Genomic DNA, 11,467 nt, shown 5'->3' on the forward strand with positions numbered 1-11,467 from the left:
AATTTTTGTCGATACATTTTGTCCATAATGAATGCCAAACGGGTGCACGCATAAAGTGTCGATACATTTATTAAAAGTATCGATCCCAAAAACATCGAAACCGATAAATACAATGTGATAGGTAAATTTACAATGTACCCGATAGAAATATACCCGTTTTATGAAAAAAATATGTCTAAATAATGTATCGACACTCTTTAAGTTTGTGTCGATACTTTTTTCCAAAATGAGTGCCCAACGAGGTGCACACATAAAGTGTCGATACATTTAAAATTGTATTAATCCAAAAAACATTGAAACCGATAATTATAATGTAATAGATAAATTTGCAATATTACCGGTATAAATATACCGGTTTACTTATAAAATAGGTCAATATAAGCGCTACCTATTACATTATATAAGCGATACCTAATATATTATTGTACTTGATAATATTTCTGGTTAAATGCCTATTTTATTATATAATCGCTACCTATTACATTATATAAGCGATACCTAATATGTTATTGTACTTGATAATATTTCTGGTTAAATGCCTATTTTATTATATAAGCGCTACCTATTACATTATATAAGCGCTATCTAATATGTTATTGTACTTAATAATATTTTCGATTAAATGATATAACATAACCGGTCTAAATTTTAACCGGTCACTTGTTTAATCGGTCACGCCGGTTTTTAGGCACCATACAACAGAAGTTCCCGGGAAATTGGGAAGACTTCATTTATATGCAAACAAGAGAGAGAGTTAAGGGGAGCCATGAAATAAGACAAAATGACAATAATATCCTATCCTTGGAAGTTAATTGTACCACACAGACTCATACTATAACCCTCATTCTAAATTAGTTACCAAATATTTTTTAGTTTTAATTTCATCCTTCAGTAATAATTCTTTTTCTAAATTAGTCCTTAAACTTTTGAATATTCTAATTTCATCCTCAAACTATGAATCTTACTCAAAAGCGTTATCTATTGATATATGAAAATCATGTCTTATGTTAATAAAACCATTACTATAAAAATTATTAATTGTCATATAAACATTTATGTGTATGATGTAACTAATTTTTTAATCAATAGAAAATTTGATTAGCATATATCGATAGTTTAAATATTAAATAGAAATATTTTAAATTTTGAGGATCAATTTATATTGAGAAATAAAATTTAAGAATAAAATTAGAACACTAAAAAATTTGAGAACCAATTTAAAATGAAAGTATAGTTTAAACTTCACTGTTTAAAAATAATAAATTGTTAAAATATAATAATATTTATATATTTTTATAATTTAATTTGAATAAAATATTATTTAATATAATAATTCGAGTCGGAACAAACTTTTTAGATGTTGACAAGTCTGGTCCAAGCATTAGGAGGGTCAATTTATCCTTAATGGGTTTGCGACCCATAAAAATGGATTTATACCCAACTAGCCCTTCTAGATTACACAAGATTCTAGGCCTTTGTTTTCGGGCTTTTGACATGTTTCTGTTGTAATCGTTTTCTTCTTTCTTTATTTAATTTTTTTTATTAAAAAAACACAACTCTCTAACTATGTTTTTTAGGGGGAGTTAGATTAATTATATTTAAGATATCATAAAATTATATAAAATTAGAAACGTTAATAATTTATATTACATAAATATTTTTGAAATAATCATCTAATATCTAAGTCATTGATCAATTAATATAAATTCTTATATTATAGGAGTTTATTATAAGACTATTCATCTTAATCAAGTTTGTTTCTCTTACAACGTCAGACTTTAACCTATTATTGTTATTTAACGAATCTAATATTTAAGCTTATTAGAATAATCGTTAATTAATTAATGTTATATAAATTTTTGTTTATATATTTATATTATTTTTAAGATTATTATTTGATACATTGTTATATAATAATAATACTTCCACACAGATTTTAAGATGATGGTATGTGTTTTATTTATTTATTTATTTTTAATTTTTTTAAATAAATATTTTTTATAATCTTAATATTGTTTATAAATTACTTTTTTATTTTCGAAATATCAAATAATAAACTTCAACTGTCATGATCTATATAATTTATATTAAAGTGCTCATATAAAATAAATAATTAAAAATATTAATCTAAAATAATCTTGGTGTGCCGGTTATTCATAACGGGTGCGGTGCTCTGATTTTGATTTTATTTTAGATAAAATGAGGACTCGTCTCTCTGCATGGGCTGCTCATTCCTTTCCTTCATCGGACGTGAAACCGTTGCTAAATCAGTTTTACAAGTCATTCCCGTCTACTTTATGCAAACTTCTCTGCTTCCCAGAAAGGTTCGTCATGACATCGAAAAAATCATCAGGAGTTTTGTTTTGGGTTCCTCTCCTACTTTCCCGAAGATACCTCTCATCAGCTGGGAAAAACTTTGCCAACCCATTGATTGTGGTGGTCTCGGCCTCCGCTGAACTCATGATTTTAACAAGGCGTTTTTAATGAAGATTGCCGTAGCCTTAATCACTAAGCCTGACTGTCTTTGGATCCATCTTCTGAGACAAAAGTATAAAATCAATGAACGGAGAACAATTCTATCCGACGTACCTCTTGTTCTTCTTTGTGGAGATCGTTATCTAATTTTTGGGATGAATTTCGATCCAACATGGCTTGGACTGTCGGCAATGGCTCGTCTATTAAAGTCTGGGATGATATTTGGCTCCCTTTTATTGGCCCTTTGCGTGATTTTGCTCTTGATCCCACGATCCAAGCCAATTTCCCTATTTCAAAGACATTACGAATGCTAATGGATCATGGAATATTCCCTTGATCTCCACTCTTGTTTCAACCGATGTTGTTCCTCATATTACCAGCATTCGATGCCCTACTACAGGTGATCTTGCTGACTCCCCTGCCTGGAGATGGAATAATAATTTCTCCATAAGCAATGCCTATGAAAATCTCATGCAGGCCAGCTGGGAACTTGTTCCACCCATTGGAAGACTATTTGGAAGCTCCTTGTTCCTCAAAGAGTTTGGTTTTTTCTTTCTCTTACATTCAAAGAAAAATTGCTTGCTAACTCTAAGCGGCATCGTCGTTCCCTAGCCAGCAATGTTGTCTGCTCTATTTGTGGTGCTAGTAATGAATCTATGATTCATACGCTTCGAGACTTCTTAATTGCTCGGAATATCTAGAACATCGCCATGCCTGGTCAACTCACCTTTGATTTCTTCACCCTCGATATCAGAAACTGGATCCTTAGCAACATCAAACAGACGTCCATCTGTCCCACTTCTAACGCATGTTGGAACATTTCTTTGCAGCTCTTTGCGGTCTTATTTGGAAAACTCAAAATGTTGCCATTTTACAAACACTTGGCACTCTCCATCAGCTGTTGTTCATCGCAGCTTTATTTGGGCTCGACACTACGAAGCAAACAGCCACTTTCCGGCACAGCCGGTTCCCTCTATCCCATCCAATGCCGCATTTCAATGGACTCCACCACCTTCGAACTGGATTGCTTTAAGCACTGATTGATCGGTCTGGTTACCTACAGGCAGAGCCACCATTGCTGGTATTTTTCGAGATAATTCTGGTTCTTGGCCGCATGGTTTTAATCGTGCCATTGGCGTCGCCGATCCTCTCCAATCTGAGCTTTGGGCCATCCATGACGACCTTCACCTCGCCTGGCACCTCGGTTATGAATTTGTTCAGGTTCAATCTGATTGCTCTCGTGCTATTTCGATGCTTAATGCAGTTGTTCCCCTCCGGAGCTCTAGCCCTCTTGATAGAGCCATCATAATGCTTCAACAACGTGCTTGGGCTGTTGAGTTCGTTTGGATACCTCGTGAAGCCAACAGCACAACTGATGCTTTGGCCAAGACGACTCCCCAATCCTCTTTCGAGCTGACTCACCACAAAAGCCCGCCTGCTCTTTTGCATGATCTTCTTCACAGAGACAGAGACGGTCCCCCTTATTGTAAAACTAGGCTTACATAGTCTAGTATTGTTTATTTCCACTACTATTTAAAAAAAAAAGTAAGCTATTTAAACTATTCATTTTTATCCGTTTTAATATTTAAATTTTTAATTTTTTAAAATAATTCATTTTTACTACTAAAATTGAAGTGTTGAAAAAATTGAAAATTTAGGTACCAAAACACGTTTAGTACCTAAATCATACTTAAGTTTTGAAAAAAAAGAAAATTTAGGTACTAAAATTAATAGTTTAGGTACTAAACACATTAAATTTTTAATGAAGGGTATTAAAATAAAATAAAAACTAAAAGTTAGATATGATTTAAAAAAAATGAAAGTTTATATACTGAAACGGATAAAAACTAATAGTTTATATACTAAACTCGTAATTTACCGAAATAATGCAGAGTAGATAAGATTGTCAACTGGGTGGGACCTGCCAACTCAGCATATTCTGTCTTAAAGTTAACTTTTTGAGTTTTCGACTTAAAAAAGAACACGTGCCAAATAAAATATTGTAGCAAATAGCCAAAAGAAACCCGTAACTTAAGTTGAAAGTTATATTGATAATTATAAATTAAAATAGGGTAAATATAAACTTTTTTATATCTAATCTTGATATTTATGTGTGATGTAGCACTCAACTCTTTATTTTATGCAATTAGGTACTTTTCTTTTAATGGTGCGATTAAATTCCTAACTTTTAATCGTCGATTTTAAGTGGATTTTATGAAAAATTAATTTAATGAGAAGAAAGAGAAACGAAATATGAATGTTTTGATATCAATCTTGTTGCGAATAATGATTATTGTCGAGCAATGATTCATTACTTGAGGAGGCTCGAAGAGTTCAATGCACAAAACGGACTCATTCAAAAATTTAGTGAAAAATCAAAACACCCCTAAAGTTTAGTGTCTAAACGATATCACTTTAGACATCAATAATAATAAAAAGATATTGTTTTGTCCACATCATCACATTGTTTGGATTTTAACAACACATTGTTTGGATTTTAACAACACATTGCTCTAATTAAAGCCAAAACTAAAATTCAATGCTATGATTAAAACAATCAAAAGTTTAGTGATATATATTATATATCATCTAAAATTCAGTGGTATATAATGTAGTTTCTTTACTACCTTTTATTATTGGCATAATTGGTATATGCATAATTGGCATGAATTGTGGCACATGAAGTATGTGTCAGACACGGTTTCTTTACTATCTTTTATTATTTTGTTTTTGCAAAAATTCAGCAAATTTTCGAACCATAAACTCCCACGAAAACGAAAGGAAAATACCAGAGAGAGAGAGAGAGAGAGAATTGTCTGAAAAATATCTGTGAAAGAACTGGGAAGCTTGTTTTTCTCCTGAGACAAATCACTCGGCATTTGATTGGAAATTTCGGTCTGATTTCCTATTTTTTCATCAACTTTCTGTCTGTAAGAAAATTTCTTTGTTCATGTTTCTTTCTATTCCGGACGGCACCTTCACAATTTGCAGAGATGCAGCCGGCATCGCTGGTAATATAACCTTCCTTCTTTCCCTTTTCTCTTCTTCTGAAACTGATTTATTTCCCTAATTACACTGATCTGATTACAATTTTGTTAAGTTTTCTTGTTTATTTGATTGCATCCAAAATGACCCATCAATCCATTCTTGAAGATGAACTGATCTGATTACAAAATTTTTCATTCTTTTATCGAGTTGAAAGTAGGGCGAATATAAATTCGACTTTAACCAAAAAAAATTGTGTTAGTGTTTGTTTGTTTATTTTTAAAAATATCCATATTTATTTTTTATAAAATTGTTTGTGTCTAATTCGTTCAGTTTTCGTAGTATATTTATTTATATATTCGTTTAACGTTGGTAAAATTATACGTTTATATGATTCTAGTCTCTAGGCAATCAACACTTTATTTTAAAAAATCAAAGAAAAATGGTAAAATTATGGTACTAGTCCTTAAGCTCAAAGTTTTGCAGTTTGAACTCTAAAATTCACCTTGTATTCAATTTAATCTTCACATTCATAAATATTTAAAATATATAAAAAATTAACAGTTAAAGGCTAACTAGGTAAACAAGCCGATAAATGAATTTATAAACGAGTTAATAAACCAATTTATTCATTAATATAAACGAATCGAATATGCCTCTATCATTGTTCTTTCGCTTATTAAATAAACATAAAAGTTTTGTTCATTCTTAATTATGTAACATAATACATGAACATAGACAAATATTATATGAATAGTTCATCGAACGCTTAGTTTATTTATACTCCTAGTTGAAAGTGACCCATTAGGCCAAGTATTCATCTGGTATTCCTTTGATTCTTCAATCTGATATCGGTCCTTGTTTATTACAGGGAACATCTTTGCTTTCGGGCTGTTTGTATCGCCCATGTATGTTCTACTTGCCAAGTACTTGTAATCCAAGTTGTGAGAATTATCCTCTAATTAGTTCATGTTATTGCTTTTTCCTTAAACTTTTCAGACCCACGTTTAAAGAATTATCAGAAACCAGTCCACCGAGAGCTTTTCTGGGTTGCCTTATGTATATGCACTCTTGAACTGCTTGATCTGCACCTGGTATGGAACGCCGTCGGTATCTTATGACAATGTGCCGGTTATGACGGTTAACTCCATCGGTTCGGTTTTTCAAATAACCTACATTGTCGTCTTCATCGTACACGCCGATAGAGAGAAAAAGGTTATCATCTAATTTGAACTTGTATGTATTTGTTGTTGCCGTTTATTTCTTTCTTTAGAGCACTATATTTGTATTGTTACCTAGACTTAAGATTAAGTGTCGGATATGGGGAGTAAGAAAAAAATGATAAAAATTGCATAATATTTGATTAAATAGTTATTTTGATTTTTTTTAATATTTTGACCTTTAACGTTTCATTTTGTGACAAAAAGATTTTTAGGTTAATAGAAACTATTAGTTAACAAATAATTAACACTCTAAAATAGTGGCATTTTTTTTCTGAAATGAAACCTTATGCTCTAGAAAAAAGAATGAGGGTTAAAGCGATTATTTAATCTAACGTTAGGGCCTTTTTGTCCTAAAATGAAGTGTAGGAGGTTAAAATGTTCTAAAAAATAATTATTTAATCAAACATTAGAGACATTTTTTAACATTATGCTAAAAATAAAGATAAAAAAATTTAAAGATTATTTAAAGTCCACTAAAACGATGTTGTTTTCTGACTTTGGACAAATTATAGTTTTAGTCCCTTAGCTTTCATATGTATTTCAATATCATCCTTTTTGGTATAATTAATTATAATTTTGACCCCTTTTTTATATGTACTTAAATTGTGTCGATGGCAGATTAGGATGCTGGGGTTGCTACTTGCAGTTTTTGGCCTTATGGCGATCATAGTTGCTGGGAGCTTACAAATCGCTGACCGAGGAACAAGATGGGTCTTCATCGGCTTATTAAGTTGTGCTTCTCTCATATCAATGTTTGCTTCCCCATTGTTCATAATCGTGAGTTGTTCGATCAAACGCACTTTTCATACATTCGAATTTCGATTGTTTTCGAAATTTCTTAAGCTTCTAATGACATGATCTTTGTTCCCAGAATTTAGTAATTCGAACGAAGAGTGTCGAATTCATGCCGTTCTATCTCTCGCTCTCGACGTTCTTGATGAGCACTTCGTTCTTCCTATACGGCGTCTTTAACTTCGATGCCTTTATATACGTAAGCCTCCTCGATCGACGATGACGACTTCTTATTTTCGATTTAAAAGTTGTTGGTTTTGTGCAGTAACATCGCCTCTTTGTTTTTCAGGTTCCGAATGGAATCGGAACTGTTTTGGGGATTCTACAACTCGCGTTGTACTTCCATTATAAAACAAAGTGTATCGAAGAATGCAGAGAACCACTCATGGTGTCACATGCGTGACTCTTGCTTCTTTTTTTTTCGGAAAGTTTTTTGATGTTGTGACCGGAATCTTGATGTATGGTATAGTTTGCCGTATTGTTCGGAGCGTGTTCCGATTCTTTGTCCGAACAAATCTGTTTGCCGGCAGTCCGGGTTAGAACGAACTAGGTCTAGGATATGTATGCAAGAGTGATGCAGAAAGTGATTTCGGTTTTGAGATCAACTCGATTATGCATTACTAGATGGATGTTCTTTCATTGTATAAATTCCCAACCGATGTCGTTTACGAAAGAATTTTAGAAAATTTTTCAATACTAGATGGTGTCGATGATCGGATATGTGTTGAAATACGAATGCTCGGAAATGTTTTGGACATTAATACCCCAAGAAAAATGAAGGGGGAAAATAATAGATTTTTTGGACCGTTAGATATTATTTTCCGGTAAAAATTAAAAGTTTGAATAATGAAATTATGATTTAATATTCTACTTTGGATGCCTTTAGAATGATATATAATATGCGAAAGATGATTAAATAATAAATGAAAAATTTGATCGTCAAATTAAATGAATTTTACCTCTTTGAGTTAGAATCCTGACTTAGTTCCTAACTACGAACTCGGTGCAAATCATTCCAATCGAGATCAGGGGCCCATACAACATGGGCGATACAAAATGTCTAAATCGATTAGATCTAAATTGGTCCTCAATAGAATCTTGGTTTCTGGTGGTTCACTTCATTTTCCTGTCTGTTAGTTTCTTATGTTTTCATTTGACACCTTTCCGGTTCCTCTCTTAAGGTTTAAAATATTTTATAACATCTCCTTCGGAGTTAACACCCGTTGTCACATCCTCCACACAAATTCTTTTGAAACTTAATTATGATCTTCTACGCGTATGCTCTTACGAAAGATTTTCGACGTAAGTCAATTTTCTCTCAAGTGAATCACGAAGTCCCTGAAAAGCTGAAACCCTCGTCCTCTAAAGGTCTCTTGAAGTCTATAAAAATTATACAATATTTTAGATGAGTTTATGTTTCAGATTAATATTTTATATAATAATATTATTTATATTTAATTATTTTTCAGTATATGTAGCACATGATACAATAAGTTCTAGACTAACAGAAAGTTGAATTCATAAGGTTTCCCGAAATTAAATTAAATGTTGAGGCCAGTACTAATCTTTTCAGGATCAAAGTAAAGTCCGAACTAAAAAAGGATACGACTCTTCAAAGATTTTTGTAATCGAAATTGTGTTTTGATTTATTTTTGTTTCGATATTCGAGGCCTGATAGAATAATTTGTACAAAACTGATAAAGAAAAAACTTCAATTACATCCCTGGAAAAACTTTTCTTTGTCACGACTAGTTGAGTAGAAAAATTAGAGAAGGTCCCTTAGTGTTGTTCTCACCACTGCAATGGATTTCCCCTGCAAGAACATAACCAAGGTTGGGTTAGCATACAATTGGTTGTAATCGAATCAAACTCGAAATATAAAAACTTCGAGCTAGATCAAATTTAATATAAATTGGGTAAAAAAGTTTGATCCCAACAATATTTAAATTCAAAATCAAATAGTACGATGGAGTTTGAATTAAGATTTTTCGATTTTAATTAATTAAAAAACTCGATTTTACGTAAGAGTTATTTGAACTAAAATGAATTCAAATAAAAATTATTTTTTATATTATTTAATTTATATTAATCGATCAATCATCATCGAATACCTATATTATTCTAAAGAGTTATTTGATTTCAACTAAGGGAGAATAATGAAATCACCTGGTGATCGTCTCCCTGGTCGGAACTTCTCTCGATGGAATCATCAAGCAACTGTCCTCTTTCATCGTACAAAATCAATCCGCTAAACCGCGGCAGCTCGCATTTCTCCCCCATAAGTATCGGCCGTTGCCACACCGGCGACTCCGAGTTATGGCTCCGCAACCCCACACCACCTTCGTACTCTTCCAATCCAAGCAACGGCGGCTGCCTCTCCTCCCACCTGAAGCTCCTCTCCCGCCACCGTTTAGCCCCACTCCACATCACCGATCCCATCAAAATTCTCTTCGAAACCCAACCACAACTCGGCTCACACCATTTCGCATTCGTCGGACAATCCGACACCGTGTCTCGGTCCGACACCGGCTTCTTCCGAGCCTTCTTTCTGAGAAACGCGGCAGCGCAAAGCCCGACGATGGCGGAAGCAGCACAAACGACGACAATCACAGCTTCTTGTGTTGTGAGTTTCCATTTCTCCTCCAAACTCCATAAAGCTTCCATCGATTCTCGTCGTAGAATCACACAGGAAGAAGGAAAAGGTTAAGTGAAGTGAAACATATATGCATGTACGGTGGAAGATACGAGAAAATAATACAAATACGAACAAAAGTATGAATATATTAAAATTTATATGATATGAATATTGGAATTTAGATGATGGTTCGTGAGTTTTCACATGAGGACCACCGCTGGTTCGGGGATGTGACCTATTGACTTCAAGTTTCAATGGTGTTTTAGCCGTTGGGAATTACAATTGCACCGTTTTAGAGTTTATGAGTAATAATGGCAATTCACGAGGCATGCAAATTTGGAATGATAGCTTATTTTATCATCTCCTTTAATATCATTGTAAGGTTTCAAAATTAGAATGTATAGGATGGTATTAATGGTTAAAAATTATTTTATTTTAAAAAATTTGAGTTTGATCAGTTGTGTTTGTATATTATGTATATATTATTTAAACTAAAATATTAAATAAATAATATATTATAATCATTTCTGATTATAAAAAAATGTAAAAATGTTATTAATTAATTATCTAAAAATTATAGTTAATCAATATGGTACGAATGTAATAACATTTAGATATAAATTACAAATTATTTTTTAAGGGTAAAACACACCCAAACATCAAGGGTGTATTCGGTTCGGTATGATTTTTTGATAAAATATATGTCGAATCATCTTTTATAGTTCTAAAAAAACAAAACTGAAATTGAATGATATAAAAACTGATTTTTTTATTAGTTTGATTTGATGCGATTTTACAATTTTTAAATGTTCACTATTTTTCAAACCCAACGTTCAAAGAAAGCAAACTTCAAACTTAAACTGAGTGTAAACACACTAATTTAAATTAAAAAAAAAATAATATTACTAGATTTAAGATTTTATTTTTTTAAATTTATCTCATTAAAAAATCAAAATAAATTTGATTTGGATTATTATTTTTTTCTTTTTCAAATAAATTTGATTTGAAATAAACGAACTCCGTATACAAAACATGAAATCAAATTAAATTATCTAGTTATTGATGTAGACAATTAGTTTTACCCAAGCCATCATCGGGAAAATTAAGCAGCTTTGTATGAGATTTTTCTACAAGAGCTGTGACACTGTTGGTGCTAGGGTTAGCTGAAAGCAGGTTTGCATTTTTGAAATCGGAAGGGGGTTTAGGATTCAGAGATATGCAAAATTGGAATAAGGTGTGTATGGTTCAGCTTATTTGAAACATTTTGGCTGGGGAAGGCTCGCTTTGGGTGACCTGGCTGAATGCTATGTATTCAAAGTAGTTAATTTTTGGCTGATTATGAGCAATGTAAACACTA

At 32.3% G+C, this 11,467-nt stretch overlaps 1 protein-coding gene and 1 pseudogene across 1 annotated transcript; one reads left to right on the plus strand and one right to left on the minus strand.

The window, feature by feature from the left end:
* The first annotated feature begins 5,219 nt into the window (after positions 1–5,219).
* On the plus strand, positions 5,220–8,114 carry LOC120163420 (annotated as a pseudogene).
* Positions 8,115–9,133: 1,019 nt separating this feature from the next.
* Positions 9,134–10,150, minus strand: LOC120163449. The gene is made up of 2 exons (XM_039173385.1): positions 9,642–10,150; positions 9,134–9,288 (listed from the first exon to the last, which is right to left on the minus strand). The coding sequence occupies exons 1-2, from the start codon at positions 10,137–10,139 to the stop codon at positions 9,241–9,243; spliced, it is 546 nt and encodes a 181-aa protein (XP_039029316.1). The 5' UTR covers positions 10,140–10,150; the 3' UTR covers positions 9,134–9,240.
* Positions 10,151–11,467: the final 1,317 nt, after the last annotated feature.

The sequence above is a fragment of the Hibiscus syriacus genome, unplaced genomic scaffold (genome assembly GCF_006381635.1).
Source record: "Hibiscus syriacus cultivar Baekdansim isolate YM2019G1 unplaced genomic scaffold, ASM638163v2 tig00111445_pilon, whole genome shotgun sequence".
Classification (NCBI taxonomy): domain Eukaryota; kingdom Viridiplantae; phylum Streptophyta; class Magnoliopsida; order Malvales; family Malvaceae; genus Hibiscus; species Hibiscus syriacus.